The 20901-nt window shown below is 36.3% G+C and overlaps 1 protein-coding gene across 6 annotated transcripts in view; it reads left to right on the forward strand.

The window, feature by feature from the left end:
* LOC109113713 (paxillin-like) overlaps positions 1-20901 on the forward strand; it is a 36951-nt gene that overhangs the window by 5745 nt on the left and 10305 nt on the right. For 4 of the 6 annotated variants that reach the window (XM_042729254.1, XM_042729258.1, XM_042729256.1 and 1 more), the window contains exons 2-5: positions 18502-18749; positions 19332-19414; positions 19591-19730; positions 20695-20887. In XM_042729254.1, coding sequence (XP_042585188.1) covers positions 18502-18749; positions 19332-19414; positions 19591-19730; positions 20695-20887 — 664 coding nt within the window. The remainder of the gene's footprint in view (positions 1-18501; positions 18750-19331; positions 19415-19590; positions 19731-20694; positions 20888-20901) is intronic. The other 2 variants (XM_042729257.1, XM_042729260.1) reach the window with 1 other exon arrangement.

A 20901-nucleotide genomic window follows, 5' to 3' on the forward strand; every position in this document is an offset into this window, starting at 1 on the left:
AAAAACACAATGGACCAACACCAGCAGATGACATTGCACCCCAAATCATCACAGACTGTGGAAACTTAACACTGGACTTCAAGCAACTTGGGCTATGAGCTTCTCCACCCTTCCTCCAGACTCTAGGACCTTGGTTTCCAAATGAAATACAAAACTTGCTCTCATCTGAAAAGAGGACTTTGGACCACTGGGCAACAGTCCAGTTCTTCTTCTTCTCCTTAGCCCTCTGATGTTGTCTGTGGTTCAGCAAATTCCTTGACACGTCTGTGTGTGGTGGCTCATGATGCCTTGACCCCAGCCTCAGTCCATTCCTTGTGAAGTTCACTCTAATTCTTGAATCGATTTTGCTTGACAGTCCTCACAAGGCTACAGTTCTCTCGGTTTGTTTGTGCATCTTTTTCTTCCACACTTTTTCCTTCCACTCAACTTTCTGTTAACATGCTTGGATACAGCACTCTGTGAACAGCCAGCTTCTTTGGCAATCAATGTTTGTGGCTTACCCTCCTTGTGAAGTGTATCAATGATTGTCTTCTGGACAACTGTCAGATCAGCAGTCTTCCCCATGATTGTGTAGCCTAGTGAACCAAACTGAGAGACCATTTTGAAGGCTCAGGAAACCTTTGCAGGTGTTTTGAGTTGATTAGCTGATTGGCATGTCACCATATTCTAATTTGTTGAGCTTGGTGGGTTTTTTGTTAAATGTGAGCCAAAATCATCACAGTTAAAAGAACCAAAGACTTAAACTACTTCAGTCTGTGTGCACTGAATTTATTTAATACACGAGTTTCACAATTTGAGTTGAATTACTGAAATAAATGAACTTTTCCACGACATTCTAATTTACTGAGATGCACCAGTATACATTTCTGCATTGTACTGGTTTGTAATGATTCCTTAAAATAAAATTGTGAGATATGTGATTATGAAATTGCAAATGCTGTGGTTTAATAAATGTGCGCACTGCATGTTTCAGAGTTAAGCGTGGGACTGTGTTCTTCTACACACAAGCAGCTCATTATCTGCTGGTGTTTACAGCTTTTCCACACAAACTCCATCTCTGTATCTGAGATTGGATCACTTTCATGTGCATTTGGGAATGCAACATCTTCCCAAACTTAATCAAAGATAATTGATAAAGGGACAGCTTTAAGGGCTTCCCATCGAAATATAAGTTTGATGGTGTAACGTTTATTTGAAAATGAAGAAATTAAGACAGCCTTAAACATTAAATATTGTATTTTTACAGTTGGAATGTAAAATAAAACTATTATTATTTTAAGTACTCAAATATTTTGCAGTGAAAAATTAAAGCCTTTTCATAATCACTTTTTTTTTTTTAATATTTGAACACCGTCATATTGAAAACTGTTTTCAGGTTTCTCACTCTGATTAACTTCAGACCTAATCAAAAGCATTTTTAGGGTCTTTTACCCTCTGATTAAGGATGTAACGATTAACTGCGAATGATTCAAATCGGTTGAGATGCTAAACAAATCACGATTCATTTAGGGGTAGGAGTTTATATGAATGTGTGTCTGAGGGGAACTTACTGTCTTTAGAAAAGTTTAGATGGTATTTTCATCTTGCTTCTGTATAATGCATATTAAAGTTCATAAGTGCAGCGCTGCTTTGTTTACAGCAGAAACCAAGGAAATGCTTTAAGTTCCACCTGCTGGCAGAGAGTGAATCTGCGTCTTATTCAGCTCGTCTGCTGTTTGCTTCATGCAGACATTTTTTTTTATGTATAGTTTCGCAAAATTTAAGTCAAACCATTCTTTTTTTTTTTTTTTTTTTTTTTTTTTTTTTTTTGATCGAAATTTCGAAATTATACAATCTAATTTAGATTAAAAACTGCTCATGTTGCATGTATGCAGCATCTTTGTTTGGATCATGATTAAAATGCAGTGGTTGCCTCATTTTTTAATGTAAAGAGCACAAAGACATTTTGTTTATATGAAGAGATTTCTTTTATTTGTGTTACCATTTATTTGATCTGGGGCTTGTTTTTATAAATTTCAGTTTAGTTTTGTTATTTACATTTACATTCTATTTAAATTTAGTTATTTAGCAGATGCTTTTTTCCAAAGTGTCTTACAAATGAGGACAATAAAAGCAATCAAAACCAACAAAAGAGCAATGATATGCTTTAATTGATAATCTAAATGATAATCTAAATGATATGCAAGTGCTATAGTAGTTTATTATTGTAGTTATGTAGTATTGTATTATTTAAATTTCACAAAGAAACGTGCAGCATTTTGTCCAAGCAATAATAAAGGACACATTTAGTTTATAATTTGTCTTAAATCTCATAAAAAAAATAGATAAAAAGAATAACATGAATTGAATCGTGAAATCAAAATCGTGAATCGAATCGTGAGTTAAGTGAATCATTACATCCCTACCTCTGATAGTTGAGAAGTGCTGGTCATCTGAAACAAGGCCTTTTTATCATGTTCCATTAAGGACGGCATGCAGAATACTTGAAGAATAGCTTAATAGTGTTACCGGCTTTTATCAGCGGAGAGTCTTTTGACTCATTATTGTGTCATTTCTGGAGTATTGGTCTATCTGTTCTCAATTACACTCATGGAGCGACGGGCGGGCGCTGAAGGGATGATCAAAGCGAGGCTTTGCCATGTGTTTGCCTGCTGTTATGAGGTGATTTAGATGAAAACGCTTGAACGTTTCCCCTTCTCTGTTGGCCTTTTCTTTCTGTATTTCCATTGACCTGGTTTTCAGTGCCCCGCTCCCCCTCTCCCTCTGGCCTGAGACACAGCGCTGATTGTTTTCCTGATGGCCTTGGATGTTCCAGAACGCATAGTTACAGCAGAATTCTTCCCACATGAGTGGATTTGGGAGATACTTCCTGTAAGCGCCGCCTGTCTAAATGTTCCATTGGACTAATCACAGTCATCAGAAATGTGTTTGAGACACACAGAAATGTGCAGATGTTGTGTTTATCGATGACCAGTGGTGTTATATAGAGAATCACATGAAGTCCATGCACACAGACAGCTCACCTGGCCCAATAATCACAAATTTCTACACAACACAGGGCTGGGTGTGTTTATTTTTTAAAACAATTTGGTTAATTTTATAATGCTTTCGGCTATTAAAAAAAGAATGCAGTGTTGTTTGTTGCATTTAGTACATTTTCTCATTTTTACGTCCTTAAAATCAATGCAAATCCTGAAAATTAATCACTATAGGCTATTGCTAAAATTAAAAGGTTTTTTATTTCAAATAATGTTTTATTATGTTTTAATTAAAAAAAATATATTTTTTTCTTATGCAGTGTTGCATCTCAAGTAATTTTATCGTTTCAAGGATTTTTGGATATTTTAACTGGAAACAAGTTTAAAAGATATGTTAAGGGGCTGTTCACACAAAAAAGCATTTTTGTATCTTAAAACATGAGATGCATGGCAGTGGAATGGAGAAAAAATGCAAGTCAAATTTTGCGTTTTCTTTGTGTTTTTTGTTTGTTGAGAATATGGAAGTCATTTTTTGGGAATAACCTCAAGTAATTGTAAACATAAGTCATTTGTGACACACAGGCCTATGTCACTGTCAAATATCATCTGATTAAGTATGAAAAATCGATTCTATGATGCATTGTGAGAATCTGTTTGAATAATGTCTGAAAACTGCAGAGAAAAATCCCTCTGCCCTTGTCAACAAACTTTCAAATACTTAAAGCTGTTCAAGTACCGAAATAATATTTTGTTTATTGCTTGTAATGTGTTTCTTTGTTCCTGTTTATTACTTTGTTTGCTGTTTTAAAGCTATATTTACATATTAATAATTCTTAACCCAGTTATTTTTAAAACTGCTCATAATTATATAAGTAATTAAATAAAAATAAAAATTTTTAGATATTAATTAGATATTCAAAACCATTAAACTCATGAATTAATCATTAATTAATCAAATAAAAAAATTAAACTATAATTGGATTGTGACATTGATTTATATTTATTTTAAAAGTATTTTTTATAATTATGTAAGTAATAAAAGTGCACAAATAAATGTGATATTCCTAGTCTGTAACCTCAATAATTAATAAGAGAAAAAATTAAACAAATTGTAATTGTATCACAGTATTGATTTGTAATTATTTTTAAAAGTGCTTTGTAATTAAATAAATAATATTAATAAAAATGTGCAAAAAATCATATTCAAAGTTGGTAAACTTAAATTAATAAAAAGAAAAATATAAATCAGTTTTAATTGGATCAGGATATTGATTTATAACCATTTAAAAAATTACTCATAGTTTTACAAGTAATTTAATAAACACGCACAAATAAATTTATTTTCAAAGTTGGTTTCTAATAATATTAATAATAATAATAATAATAATAATAATAAGAGAGAAAAGTGAAATAATTCAAATTGGATTGCGATTGCCTGAATCGAATCGGAAAGGATCATGAGGGGCCTGTAGATTCTCACTCCAGTATTTGTGGTTTCTGTGGGTCTTTTCCAGGTTTAACACATTGAACTCAGATAGAGAGTCAGCCAGCACTTATCTAAATAACCATCCAATCAGATCTGAGGCGCGTGTGCGCATACGAGTCGGTTGGATGTTCTCACTTCTGTGTATATGTAGGTGTCCAGAATAGACACGGGACCCCCGGTCTGCTTGGCTTGAAGTCCTGTTGGGAAGAGCTTTTATTTTGGGTGCCGAGTGTCGACTTTCTGCAGGGGTGGGGTCCGGGAGCCTCTGAAATATCCATCAATTCTCACCTTTACCATTTTCATGTTTTTTTGACTCCACCTGACCCGTCTCCTCCACAGATGTCCATGACCCCTGCTTTTGACTGCCATCTTCTCGTTTCATCTCTTGTGCTCCCGGCTGTCTTGAAATAATATCCTGCCTGTTGTTTCTTTTGTGACCCGTTCCCGTTGGCCCCCTCGCACACCCCCTCTTGCCTCTCTGTTATAAATATCAGAGTAAGTTTGGTTAGATGGTATAGAGTTTCCTTTGATGAGGTCGCCAGCTTTGGCTTCTGGTCTCCAGTCGTAAACAGGCAGAGTTTGGCCTCTTCTGACCGCAGGAGAATCACTGCTCACGCTGACCTGGACTCAAAGGAATAGTTCACCCAAAAATGAGAATGTACTCATCTTCAGGCCGTCCAAGATGTAGATGAGTTTGTTTCTTAATCAGATTTGGAGAAATGTAGCATTACATCATATACTATACCCAGCAATGGATGCTCTGCAGTGAATGGGTGCCGTCAGAATGAGAGTCCAAACAGCTGATAAAAACATCACAATAATCCACACCTCTCCAGTCCATCAGTTAACATCTTGTGAAACCAAAAACTGTGTTTGTAAGAAACAAATCCATCATTAAGACATTGTAAACCTGAAATAGTTGCTTCTGGCTAAAATGCGAGTCCATAATCCATAATAACACTTCCTCCAGTAAAAAAGTGGTCTGGTCTGAATCAGGAGAGAAATCTGCACAGATCAAGCACCGTTAACAAGCCAAACCCGTTCTTAACAAACATGTTGGCTGATTTTGATGTGAGAGGACTTTGGAGACGTCACTGGAGGAGACATTAATATGGATTACGGACTCATATTTTAGCCAGAAGAGACGCTTTAACATTAGTCTCTTAATGATGCATTTGTTTCTTACAAACACACATCTTTTCACTTGACAGGATGTTAACTGATGGACTGAAGTGGTGTGGATTACTTATTATTGTGATGTTTTTATCAGCTGTTTGGACTCACAATGTGACGTATTGAAACCTAGTGGTTTGAACGATAGTGACAAAGTTTAAAATAACAATGAATTATTTTGTGGGGCTGCACTGTGATCCATAATCCATACTGTCTTTTAATCTAATCTAATGATTTTTGATCTAAATAAGCCTTTCAAGTTTTTTTGGCACATGAAATATAGTTACACTGAATGACATTTTACCGGGTGTCTTCTGTAAATCAAGGTAAAAATGTATGATAAAATGTATTTTTTGCTCCGAAAATAAATAAATAAATAAACAAAATTGAAAGATGTAGTGAACTTTTATTGTTTTGATGCTTTATAAACCCTTTTGTCTTTGACCCACATACAACCAGCCACTTAGTTTGTAAAAGAGTATTCTGTGATTGCCTTCTCCTCAAAGAGGATAGGCCAAAATTAGGCTTCTTAGAACGCAATATGATTATGCTGCTTGCGCACAAATGATGCTTTTAAATGCTGTTTGTCAAAAGTGTGAGCGTACGATGGGAGGAGTTTGGTTGGCAGTCCTTTATGTTTAATCCAGTCTGACAGTGACATCAGGGCTGATCTTGTGGTGGGACTGTAGTGCTTTCCCGGTTCCTGGTATTTTTAAATATAGGTGGGTGGGATCGTTACAGTGAAATGAACACCAGCCATTGTGAGGCTGCGAGCGTTACATTCCTCTCTCGCCGTGTCAGTTCAGCCCACACGCCCCCTGCCTGTCTCTCTCTCTCTCTCTCTCTCCCTCCTTCTCGCTCTCTCTCTCTCTCTCTCCCTCCCTCTCTCTCTCTCTCTCTCTCTCTCTCTCTCTCTCTCTCTCTCCCCCCTTCTCTCTCTCTTCTATAGTGTTTATTTGGCAGTTCTCTGATGGAATGTGTGGAATTCTTTGTCCAGATTCCGAGCAGGAAAGAGAAAGAGTTGGAAACTACCTCTTAAATGAATAATACGATGAAAAATGAGACTCTCTACAACACTTTATTCTGTGTTCTCGGTTCAGTGTCACGCCTGGCCTTTTTCAGGCATTGTGCATTCAAATTACATTTCATATTGATTTCTTCAGTTGCTTTTTAGAAACCTCTCTCTGCTGAGTTTAATATTATCATATGAAATATCTTATGAAGCAGAATGTAACTACGATAATAAGAAATAAGTGACTTCCATTATTTAATCACCTTAATTGCTGTAGTTTCTAACAATTAACTTTTTTTTAAAGAAATCTATACTTTTATTCAAAAGCGTCAGTAAAGACTTTTATAATGTTACGAAAGATTTCTGTTTCAAATAAATTCAGTTCTTTTGATCTTTCTATTCATCAAAGAAACCTGAAAAATAAAATGTATCACTGTTTCTTAGCAGCAAATCAAATTAAAAGTTTTCTTGAGCAGCAAATCAGCATATTAGAATGATTTCTGAAGGACCATGTGATACTGAAGACTGGAGTAATGATGCTGAAAGTACAGCTGCGCATCACAGGAATAACTTATATTTTAACATATATTCACATAGACAAAAAGTTATTTTAAACTGTAGTAATAATTTACAGTATTATTGTATTTAATGTATTTGTGATCAAATCAATGCAGCCTTGGTAAGAAGAAGAGAAAAATAAAAAAGACCAACCCTGAACTTTTGAAAGGCAGTAATTTTTGTTTGTTTGGTAGCTTTTCTCTCTCTCTCTTTTTTTATTTTATTTTTTATTTTTTTACACTGTGTTACACATCAAAATTTTTATATTGCTGTCTTAAAAAGTTGAACCACAAGTTGGTCTTGTTTATGGTGTGTTGCTGATTTAAGATGTTCAAGATGAGCTTGTCTGCTTTGGTAATAAAGTGGATTAATTTGAAATTGGCCTTCACACCCCTGTTTGCATTCTATCACATCAACTAACAGTAACCACTGGGTAATGAAGTAAACAGTCTCAGACCCTCCCTGACTCAATACTGACACACGCTGGCGAGTGTCTTTTAGAGAGCTAACAAAACGAAATCACCAACATAATTTTTTTTTTTTTTTTTTTTGCTTTTACAAATCAGGCAACTCCCAAAACAGGACAGCTGTGGGGTGCACAGGATATCCTGTCTCTGCACTTACACCTCTGTGCCTTTTGTTATTACTAATACACAGGAGGGTGTTACTTTATTCTCAGGGCACTTTTGGAAAATAAACTCTTTAAAATGCACTTCCCGTGCTCTTACTAGTTTATTGAATTTTTCTACAACAATTTCAATGAAACCAAGGTACAAAAGTAACAGTATCAGGAAGGGGCAATGTAACATTACTATTTTTAATGTTTTTGAAAGAAGTCTCTTCTGCTCATCAGCTTCCTTGCGTTATTTATTTGATCAAATAACATAAAAAATTTTTACTTATTTTATGATTTAAAAAAGAAACCAATCCGATGTACAGTACAGACCAAAAGTTTGGAAACATTATATGTTTTTAGTCTCGTCTTCATCAACTTAAAATAATATTGTGTTTTAAAATAATAGTTTTCTATTGAATATACTTTAAAAAAAATAATTTATTCCTGTGATGCAAAGCTGAATTTTCAGCATCATTACTCCAGCCTTCAGTGTCACATGTAACATCCAGTCTATCACATGATCATTTAGAAATCATTCTAATATTCTGATTTATTATGAGTGTTGGAAACAGTTCTGCTGTCTAATATATTTGATGAATAAAAGGTTTAAAAAGAACTGCATTTATTCAAAATAAAAAAAACATTCTAATAATATATATTCTAATAATATATTTTCTTTACTATCACTTTTTATAAATTTAACACATCCTTGCTGAATAAAAAGTATTGGTTTTATTTAAAAAAAGAAAGAAAAAAAAAATTACTGACCCCAAATTACTGACCAGTAGTGTATATTGTTATTACAAAATATTTATATTTTAAAAACATATCTTCTTTTTTTTATTTTTTTTATTTTAAAGTATCCTAAAAAAGTATCCCATGTTCTGAAAAAATATTAAGCAGCAGAACTGTTTCCAACTTTGATAATGAATCATCATATTAGAATGATTTCTAAAGGATCATGTGATAATGATCCTAAAAATTCAGCTTTGCATCACAGAAATAAATGATAATTTAAAGTATAATAAATTTAAAAACAATTATTTTAAATTGTAATAATATATCACAATATTAAATTTTTTTCTGTATTTTTGATCAAATAAATGCAGGCTTGATGAGCAGAAGAAAGTTCTTTCAAAAACATTAAAAATAGTAATGTTTCCAAACTTTTGACCTGTACTGTATATTTGACATTTGAGGCTTAATACTATAGAAAAGCACTAAAAGATTTTCAGTTAGTGTTTTCAGCTTGTTTATTTTCATATAAATATATGGTATGCAGTTGGATCAAACAGTGGTATAAACATCATTCAATTTAAATTGTGATAGTCGTAATTAATAATTGCAATTCCGATTCCAAGGGAATAATCAACAATTATGATTTTTGTCATAATCGTATAGCCCTACTGCATAGGCCTAACAACATACACAAAAATCTAAGGTTACATAGACTTAATAGATACACTGACCTTTATGTGCATGCATTTAAAAAAAGATTTTATGACCTTTTCAAATGTAATGTGACCATCTGGCAGAATTTGTTTTGATTTGATGCAATTTTAAGTGTTTTCTCTTGCCTTAAAGAAGCTAACAATAAAATGATGCGCTAAAACCTTTTGGAAGCTGACAGTTTTCAGCAGCAACATTAAAAACGGCATTAGTTGACTAGAAAAAATAACTAATAAAGAGGAGTATTTTGTCAAATAAATATACAGTATGCACTCTATTATATATTCATTATTTTTTTAACTTGTTCATAATGTCTTTAACTAATGAAGACATACATTAAATAATTTAAGTTTTAGCCAATCTGTAAATGTTTATATTTCAACAATGAATAGGAGTGTAAATCATTACATCATTAGAATATGCAATTTAAATGTTTGTATATCGGCTTTTATTTGAGTGATGATTATTAAGTAGAAGAAATTAAATAAACTATTTTCAATTAGGTTGTCAGCTAACAAAACCTTTTATTTTATTTTTGTTTCTGGTAGACATTATAAATAAATATAAATGCATGAAAGCAAAAATATAAATATTTGTGTTTATAATGTTACATTACAACAATGAACTGGAGTAAAAATCATCTTTAAAAGACCATTAAAATTATACAGCATTGAAAATATTCAATATAAATGTCTGTATGTTGTTTTTAAACAATTTTATTTGAGTGGTAATTATTAAATTTGCAGAATTTATTTGGATCATTAAATAAACTTTATTTTCAGTTATTTCTTCACCTTTCTGGTAGAAAATTCATTTGTGCGTCACTATCGACAAGTCACAATTAAATTGTTAGTTGCATTTTAATATTTGCATTTAGCATTGTTTTCTCTGACCCTGTTAAACACACCTGTGATATATTTTTAGCCCATGCCCCATCAGTCGTGAAGCACCGCATTAGACAGCTATAAAGCATTACTCATCCTTACCGCTGTGTATAGTGAAGTGGTTGAGGCATGTGTGGCATTGACAGTAAATGTGCTCTGTAAGTTTGTAATAATTTTGGTGGGCACGCGGCACCAGGTGCAGCTCCTCTGGAGCCCAGAAGAGTTTATTTTCAGTACGTTTGCACTCACTTGCGCCATGATCTCCGTGCTTTAAATAAACGGGCTATATGCTGCCATGCGGTTAAATGGCTAGGGTTAACCGTGGATCTTGTTAGACATTCTCCATTTGTGTGTCTACTGTTTAAATCTCTCACACCGGTCTTTCCGTGCATATTTTACATGCAGTTTTTAATTGACCACACCTAATATTCCAGATTATTTTAGGATGTCAGATTTAGACGCAGACGTGGGCGTTGGAGGCCCACCACAGTCCTGCTGACATCAGCACACAGGCAGCCGTTTCCCAGGAAGAGGCTCCTGGGAGTAAAACATATCAACATACCCGACTGCCATTTAAGGAGCACTTGCTGCATCCACTGAGTTTCTCACATATTTCTCTTGATGATGTGAAAGTCTAAATAAAGTAAGAGAGAAAAAAAGTGTAAATTTGGACGCTCTTGACTCATTTCTCAAGTTTTCGTTTGAAAGCTTCTGCTAATTAATTAATTTATGTGTGAGTGTATTTTATAAATATATTAGTGCTGTCAAATGATTAACCGCGATCAATTGCATCCAAAATAAGTTTTTGTTTACATAATATGTGTGTGTACTGTGTATATTTATTATGTAAATATAAATATATGCACATGAAAAGTGTTATATTTGTATATTAAATATATTTATACATACATGTAAATATTTTCAAAATATATACTGTATGTGTGTGTACATATATATACATAATAAATATACACAGTACACACACACATTATGTAAACAAAAACTTTTATTTTGGATTCGATTAATTGCGATTAATCGTTTGACAGCACTAATATATATATATATATATATATATATATATATATATATATATATATATATATATATATATATATATATATATATATATGTGTGTGTGTGTGTGTGTGTTTTAATAATTTTGTTGGATGTTTTTGTCATTTGTAGTACTTTTTTGTTTTTATGCATGTCTATAATTTTGTAAAATAATTTATCTAAATTTTAGTACATAGAGGTTAACTAAATTAAAATAAGAAATGTTGAAAAAAAAATTTTTTCCAGTTAAAGTATTTTTTTATTTCACATAAGCATATAACTCCAGTAAGTTGGCTCAACGTGCCATTTCATCTGAATCTTCTTCTTCAGTGACGAGACCATTAGGGCTGGACCAGATAATTAGATTATTCGAATATTCGTTCAGTGGGTTGGCATTCAATTTTCAATTTTGAGATTTGAATATTCTTATTTATTTATTTATTTGATTATTTTATTTTTTTGAACACCTGCATTCCCTGCGAAATGGTTCCCATTTGCCCTTGGATATGAATATCCCATTAGTGAATGTCATAATTAAGTTCATCTGGAAGAGAAGACAAAAATGTCGAAGATCTCAGCTGTGTGGGAGCACTTTAAATTGAGTGAGGACAAGACAAAGGCAGTGTGCCAAATATGCGATTTGAAACTGGCCAACCACAACAGCACATCAAGTTTGAAAAAGCAAAGTTGATCAAAGTTCTTTAAGTAGTACGCCTATTGTTGGTGTAAAAAAACCGAACTGCTTTTATCGGGCATGTTAATCAGTAATTTTACAGATGATAAAAACATGCACTTATTTTGCTTGGAAAATACTTGCGAATACGGCAGGCATTTAAAAAATAAATAAATAAAAAACCTACAGTAGCCCAGCCTAATACTAATTTGTCTATATTAAAAGTATTGCTCTTAACAGACCTGTGTGTTTTGTATGTGTAGTGTAGTTTGTGTTGTGTCCGTTCTTGGGGTATGTTAGCGTTGGTGGGGCGTGTTGTTTCTGGCTCGCGCTGTTCTGTAATTTATTAAAAGTTTACTCATTCTAAACGTGTCGTGTGTCCATTTTGCACCAAAATGCGGCACTGCACTCCCTTGGGTCCGCAGCAACACACCCGCCACGCCTGAAGTCGACTGGATGAACGGTTCTCGACATAATACAAATGCAAACAGACAGACAGACACAGAGATTGCTGCCTTTATTACACCGTGTCTACAGTCTACACCGGATGCAACAGTTGTAGTGTTGCTCTGCGCCGCAACAGCTAAAGCCTGTCTACACCATAGACTGTATAAAAGGTCTACACTGGACGCGACAAAGTGACCTTTGAAAATCATTTGAAATTTGTGTCAGTACATCAGAAATAGAACACAGCAGCAGTTTACTGTTGGGAATTTGTCAGCCACGCTGCATCCAGTGTAGACAGGTTCTATTGTAATTTGCTGCGCCGCTCGCGTCAAGTGTAGACATGGAGAAGAATATGTTCAGCCCCCTCCCTCCAAAGCTTCGAATATTCTGTGTTGATTACTACCGAAGCTTCGAAGCTCAAAAAATGGTATTCGGACCAGCCCTAGAGACCATCTCTTCGCTGACCCTACTTCAAAGCTGAAGAAGCAAGAAAAGAAGACTGCTCACCTGCTCTCCTCGCTCTCCGCCGTGGAAGGAGCCTCCGGCAGCGGAAGAAGACCTTCCCCTGTGGCCATCTGGCAAATAAATGGCATTTCCAGAGAATATTTCCATGTAAAATTTCCAGCGGCGTTGTTGCAAATGTAGCACCCACGCAGAGGCTGTGCTCACTGAGATTTCTCTCCCTCCTTTGCTCATTCATCACCTTCTTTCACATAGGCAGTCTTCCCTGTCCTGCTCTTCTGTTTCCTTTCTCGCCCAAGAGTGTATTGAATCTTTTGCCATCTGACTGATGGCTTGGAAAGTCATTCCCGGCATTGATCGTAAAAATGATAGAACAAGGATACTTGCTTCAGTTTGCTCGCAGGCCTCCTCGTTTCAGAGGTGTCATTCAAACTTCGGTATCGTACAGCGATTCTCGTGTTCTTCTGTGACAAAGCTCTGACTTCCAGACAGCGGATCTCCTTTCTTGGATAAGTTATAGACTCAGTGCAAATGTGAGCGTGGATTTTGCCGGCATGGTCCCTGAATATTCAGTGAGTGGCGGCGTCATTCAAGTTGTGAATTACATGCCCACTCAGGACATTTCAGAGTATGCTCAGTTTCATGGCAAGCTGGATATTCCCCTGGGCCTACTTCACATGTGGCCTCTTCAGTATTGGCTGAAGACTTATGTACCTTCCTGCGCCTGGACCGACTTCACGTCAGGGTAACCCATTGCTGCATCAAAGCTGTGGCCCCCTGGACAACTCCTCACCTGTTTTCATCAGGCGTGCAATTGGGAATGACCTCCAGGAGGACGGTGGTCACAACAGACGCCTCCAGCTCGGGCTGGGGTTTGTTGTGCGTTGTGCGAGGGCAATCTGGCATTCGGCTCCTGGTCAATTCGCGAGCAATGCCTATGTAATGGAGGCAAGTGAGTAGGTGCTGTGAAGGTAAACCTATCGGCAGGAATGACTTGCCGAAATTTCTGAGGGACGCTCAGAAGTTAAATCCTTCTCGTCCAAGGACTGTGTCGATGTGGCACTTGTCTCTAGTTCTAAGGGCCCTCCCTTTGAGCTGCTCCAATTGGCGGACTTACGGGTTATGAAGCTCAAAACTGCTTTGCTTTGTGGCCATAGCATCGGTCATACGAGTGGGTGACTTGCTTCCTTTCTCGAGTTTGCGCCCAACGATTGTAAAGTCATTTTACAGAGATTTAGAGGTTATGTGCCTAAGGTGCTTTCAACTCCGTTCAGAGCCCTGGTGATCTCCCTGCTGGCCCTTCCTGTTGTGGAGGGTGAACAGGGTCAGAACTTATTGTGCCCAGTCCAGGCACTCAGAGTTTACATTGAGCGCTCTAAGTCGTTCAGACAATCTGAGCAGCTCTTTGTGTGCTTTGGAGGCTGCTGTAAAAGGGCTGATGGTCACAAAGCAAAGACTATCTTGTTGGATTGTAGATGCGATCACCCTGGCTTATGCCTCAGTGGGCTCACAGTGCCCTATAGGTGTGAGAGCCCATTCAACTATAGGAAGGGCCTCCTCCTGGGCATGGGCCAGTGGGATTTCCATTTGTAAGATTTGTGCGGCCGCCAGTTGGTTGTCACCGTCCACATTAGTTAGATTTTATAATTTCGACATCCCTGTCTTGCAGGCACGGATCTTATCCATTTAAACTACTGGGTTCTCCCGGAGGCGGAAACAGCTGTGTCCGTATCCCTGGCTAATGCTCAGGACTAAGTTTAGCTCTTATGTTTCAGAGGCCCTTAAATTAGTGCTTCTAAACTGGGCTCGTAGAGCAGATCGTTTTGTTTCTGCTCATAGCACGTCATGATTGGATATTGTTCCCATAACGCAACGTGAAGTGAACGTTCGATAGGGAACGCTCCGGTTACTGACGTAACCTCAGTTCCCTGAGATAAGGGAACGAGCATTGCTTCACTTGCCGCACTATAAGCTGCACGCAAATCGATGGCTTCAGACGAAGTGATTCTGATGAAATGTCGCATTGAGCCAACTTATAGAGAGGTTTGCTCCGCCCTTTCTGGTGGGCTAAAGGGCCATTGGTTTGTGCAGTTTCACAAACATTAACAAATCAGGCTTCAGTAACGGGGTAAACAGGAGGATAACCCATAACGCAATGCTCATTCCCTTATCTCAGGGAACTGAGGTTACGTCAGTAACCGGAGTGTTTTCCATGATCATAGGAACCCTGTAACTGTTTTCTAACACTAACTATCTATTAACTAACACTGCAAAGTGAATGCAAAACAGCCAGTGTACCTGGGAATTCAAACTTTGAGTTTTCATAGTTTCGATGTTGTCTTTGTTCACAGTATAATTCCCATACTTTCATTTGTGTTATTTCATGGTTTTATGAAATGCAGGAACATTGCATGTGTTTAAAGTTGTGAGGGCAGGATAGGGTTAATGAATGGCGTCTGCTGTGTGTGCCTCCCCTTCACCCCTCTATCCTCTCACATACACACACAGACACACACACTCACGCGCTCACACTCAGGTGTGACAGAATATTGAGATACATTCTGGAATACTCTCTTCAGTCAGTAAGTACATTTTCTGCTCCTCTCTCTCTGTAGGCAGCATTAATGCATTGCGTGTTTGTGATCTGTTTTGACCCCTGTTTAACTTCTAAACCAGGATAGAAGCAGACAGTACTCCATTTCACTGTTAAAAATAGAGTGAATTCAAGAAAGAGACGTTTAGATTCTGTATTTCAAGTTTACAGAAATACTAACCAAGTTAATGTTGTGTGCCAGTTGTGAATGTCCATGACTAGTTGTTTGTGATTACTGCTTAAGAGACTTCTAGAAATAATTATATTTCCATTATTAATGCGATTAGATTCAGAATGACTCACTTGCAGATCTTTAAAGTCACTCATGTTCAGATGGTTTTGCTAATGAATCATTCAGACCGGTTTGTTCTTTTGAATGAATCAAATCAGTCATTTCTATGTACTATTTTAGGATGTGATCCTTCTAGGTGGTAATTTACCCTTTCATCATAGTTGATCTGCAACCATCACGTTTTTAATAGCTGTCTGCTGTGAGGTTGGTTTTGATGCGTCGACTTGTAAACTTTGAGCAAGAGTTCCAGTAGCTCAGGTGTCCGGCTGTGCTGTCAGAACACCAGCGTCACACTGCTCTTTAACAGAGGAGTTCTCTGCCTGTATGCCATGTGCAGGCTATTATTGACCCTGTAGATAGATGGGTGGTTGGATAAATCGGTTCATGAGAAAAGAGTGAGGTAAGAGCTTTATCGGGCTGTTTTAGACTAGCTGCATGTCTGTCTGTCTTCCCAAAGTATCTGTTGGCAACTAAGTGAAGGGTTTAATGGTTGTACATAAAGGACAGACTGGATTCGGTAACTCTTAGACTCTAGCTTGACTATAAGTAACTTTGCAAGCATGTCAACTTACTCTACTAACACTAAAGTGTAACCATAACATACCAGTCTACTAATACTCTAATGGAGTTTCTGACATGTAGTTGCAAAGTTACTTCTAGTCAACAGAATGTCTAAAAGGGAGCATCAAAATAAAGTGTAACGCTGGATTTACAGGGGTGAACTGTATGACCAAAATCTATAATGACAAAAGTATCTGTAAATTACTATTAAATAATGGCTGTTTTGGGATAATCCAGTGAATTAAATACTGTACAAATAAAGAATAATTGAAATATGATGGATGCAAACATTTAGCTAAAATACATTTAAAATGATTAATAGTGTCAGTTCACAAAGTACTATTATTGGCACATAAAACAAGTAAAACAAAGATTACTGAAGTACGTTTTTACAAGGCAATAAAATTTCAGTCTTTCTAGTTAAAAATGTAACATTTAATTCAACTTTGCTGAATTAAATGTTGCTTGCTATTTCTTTGTAAGTATGTGCGAAATTCACCAGCAATTTCTGTGTGAAAATTGTTTCTACGCCAATTATTTTATTTTTTGTAGTATAACTAAAAATTAACAATTCAAACAAAGTCATATTTTAAGTATGATTATATTGGTCCCATTCAAAGATATTGTAAAATATTATATGCACAGTGGTTGAATTTTGTCTACAGTGTGCCATATTGTGACGTGGCAACTGTAAACCTGTCTAAACTAAAAGTGAGCACAACAGTACAACGATTCAAAAATCAGTGGCTCCTGTTAAATTCAAAAAGCAACAGCAGCATTTGAAGACTGGACTGTAGTTTTCTGTATGATGTTGGATGTTTTAAACATGCATATATTATTATATTGTCTGTCACAGTTCCTCATATTGACGGGTCTGTTCCTGAGGGACAGATTGCGTTCATAGCTCAACTCTTACTGCAGGACCAGAAGAGTGTGGTGACATAAGCTCAGCGTGACGGATGTGTTGACAGGGTCTCTGTGGTCCGTCACTATAGGCTTTTACCTGCCAGATGACACAATGCAGAGACAATGACCCAACTAAGCTAAATAAAACAACTTTGTGCTGTAGTTAAGGACTAGTTTATGGTACCATACAAAAATGTGGACTACATAAAACACCTCTGGTTTATTTAAACTGACCAAAACTGATTTTCTGTTTAGTTTCTGTGAGATAAGCCCCTCTGAGAGGGTCTTTGGATCTGGTGCTACAGCTGCATCAGGACTGGCATAGCTGCCGCTGAAGGACTGTATTTAGTAACATGATTGAGGATGCTTAGAAAGGTTGGAATGCCCGACTGACTCACACAAGCAAACATCATATCTGTGATTGGAGACCCTCTCTCTCTCTCTCTCTCTCTCTCTCTCTCTCTCTCTCTCTCTCTCTCTCTGCTAGAGAGAAATATCATGCTAATGTCTTATTTGTAAGCCTGTAGTTCATTGCTCTCAGAGACTTTCCCGCTTAATCTTGTGTCTAGCTGCATTAAAGGTTTTATTACTTTATTATAGTTTTTTTTATTTTTTATTATTTTTTTGCAAACTTGCATACCATTCAAACATGAGAAATAAATACTCTATTTAGCAAGGATGTATTACATTGATCAAAAGTGACAGTGAAGAAATGTATAATGTTGCAAAAGATTTCTGTTTCAAATAAATGCTATGTTTTTAAAACTTTTTAGTCATTAAATAATGTTGAAAAATAAATTGTATCGGTTTCTACAAAAATATTAAGCATCACAACCGTTTTTAACACTGACAATAATTAGAAATAACTATTTATGAAGGATCATGTGACTGAAGCCTGGAGTAGTTAAAATTTAGATTTGCATCACGGAAATAAATGACATTTTACAATATGTTCTCATAGAAAACAGCTCTTTTAAATTGTAATAATATTTCACAATATTACTGTTTTTGTTGGTTTTTTTTTTTTTTTTTTTTTGTCTTGGTGAGCAGAATAGACTTTCTAAGAAAAAAATACAAATAAAAACTCTTACCAACCCCAAACTTTTGAATGATAGTATACTTGCATTTTTTAATTTAAAGGGAAACTTTTCTTCATATTTTGAAACAAATTTGTGTGATGTAAAATGTGACACTTAACATTCATTTAGCAAAACTCTCTCCTATCTTACAGAGCAGCAAAACAGACTTATATTATGATAGTAAGAGGGAGAGCAGCAAAAGTCATGCAGAACAAAACTTCTTGGAGAAGTTCACCTTCATTAACTTTTTCATTCAAACTGTTTCTTCTTTCTGCACAGACGCCTTGCTTGCAGATCTCGAGTCTTCCACTGCACATATCTCCAAGTGCCCAGTGTTTCTTCCTGAGGAGACACCATATTCTTACCCCACCGGAGGGCACCTTTTTCAGGATGACTCCCCTCCTCCGCCCCTGCCCCCTCCACCCACATCTGAGGCCCTGAACGGATCGCTGTCCCCGCGGCCGGACTCCCAGCACTCCTCTCAACAGGTTCAGCACAACCTATTTAGGACTTTCCAAAATAAGCTAGTCAGTATTCATAACACCTCAGTGTGTCTTGTTGCAAATATTTTGTGTTCTGTACTTTACCTGGGGTTCTTGACTTATTTTACTTGGTACCCAGATTTTACATTGGGCATTAATTTTGGGAATCCTTTATTTATTTTTTTAAGTTAAGTATTGGATTATTTTTTTTTCCAGTCAAGACACTTTGACCTAAAATATTTACTTGAAGTTCCCATGAGATTTTGAGTTAATGTTTCAATAATTTAACAACACATGTTTACAGTTCTCTGATTAATGGCTACTCATTTTCTGGTTAATGGTCACTTGAAATGCAGGTATACAACTAAAATATTTTCATTTTTTATTTAATATTTTTTCATGTAATTTATTTTTAATTAAAATAATGATTTACTTTTCATAGTGTGCTTTATACATATATAATTTATTAAATTTATTAAAATAAAATTACTGGAATAAACTCAACTGGCCAAGCCCAGTCCATTTTGGACTGTGCCACACCAGTTGAGAATCAGTGATTTATTACATTTGCAATATAGATTTGCATAAAACATTATGCATTTTGGTTTTTCTTGTGTTGAAATTCAGTCTCTGGGCCCTGCTCATAAGAGCACGTTGTCTCAGGACAGCACCCCGCCAGCCTCGCATACAGAAGAAGACCACGTTTACAGGTGAGTTACAATATTACAGATGAAAATTGACAGCTCGTACTGATAATAGTCAAACAAAATGGCTATTAAATATCTGTCATTCTGTGGTGTGATCCACCATAATATCCCCTTTTATTTGCCCATGTCCTGCTATTATGAAAAATCAAACCCCAAATGGCACACTTCTATTGGTCCAGTTTTCCTAACAAGCAGAAGCACTCAGACTCATCGGCCACAGCCATGACATCTGCCCTGGGCAGCAACCTTTCTGAACTGGACCGCCTTCTTCTGGAACTCAATGCTGTACAGCAAAATGCCCCATCTTTCTCCACTACAGGTAAACATGAAGACACACTTAAGGCATTCCGAAAAATGTATCGCCATGCATGAATATTTATACAGAGGGTAAAATAAGTATTGAACACGTCACCATTTTTCCCAGTAAATATATTTCTAAAGGTGCTGTTGACATGATATTTTCACCAGATGTCGGTAACAACTCAAGTAATCCATACATACAAATAAAACAAAACAAATAAGTTCAGAAATTAAGTTATGTGTAATAAAATGGAATGACATAGGGAAAAAGTATTGAACTACTGAAATGTATTTAATACTTTGTACAAAAGCCTTTATTGGTAATTACAGCTTCAAGACACACTCAGGTGTGGTTTTGGCCCATTCTTCCACAAATTCTTCAAATCTTAGAAGGTCTGTGGGCCTCTTCTATGAACTCTGATCTTTAGTTTCTATTTTCTATTGGATTCAAGTCAGGTGATTGGCTTGACAGCTTAGCAGCTTTATTTTCTTACTCTGAAACCAGTTGAGAGATTCCTTGGCTGTGTTTGGATCATTGTCTTGCTGGCATGTCCACCCTTGTTTCATCTTCATCATCCTGGGACTGTAGCTATTGGGACTGAACCAGCTAATATTAATTTCCACTGACAAGGGGCAGGATTGCTTTCTAATTACTGATAGATTTCAGCCGGTGTCTTGGCTTCCCATGCCTTTTTGCACCTCCCTTTCTTAATGTGTTTAATACTTTTTCCCTGTGTCATTCCATTTTATTACACATAACTCAATTTCTGAACTTATTTGTTATGTTTTCTTTGTATGTTTGGATTACTTGGGTTGTTACAGACATCTGATGAAAATTTCAAGTCAACAGCACCTTTAGAAATATATTTACTGAGAAAAATGGTGACGTGTTCAATAATTATTTTACCCGCTGTACTGCTTTGATTATGGATAAAGATATTAAAAAAAACATGTAATCGTACTTTGAAACTTCCTCTTTGCAGAAGATGTTGCACCTCCATTGCCCCCCTGCAGTGTTGCCCACTATATCCAGGAAAATGGAGCCCACCCAGGCATCACACTGACACCGGCAGCCCAGGACAAGCCTCAGAGGAATGGAACGAAGGGGACAGATGATGGCCGTCCCACTGTGGAAAGTCTTCTGAATGAGTTGGAGAGCTCTGTGCCTTCCCCAGTGTAAGATCTCTCTC

The sequence above is a fragment of the Cyprinus carpio genome, chromosome B8 (genome assembly GCF_018340385.1).
Source record: "Cyprinus carpio isolate SPL01 chromosome B8, ASM1834038v1, whole genome shotgun sequence".
Taxonomy (NCBI): domain Eukaryota; kingdom Metazoa; phylum Chordata; class Actinopteri; order Cypriniformes; family Cyprinidae; genus Cyprinus; species Cyprinus carpio.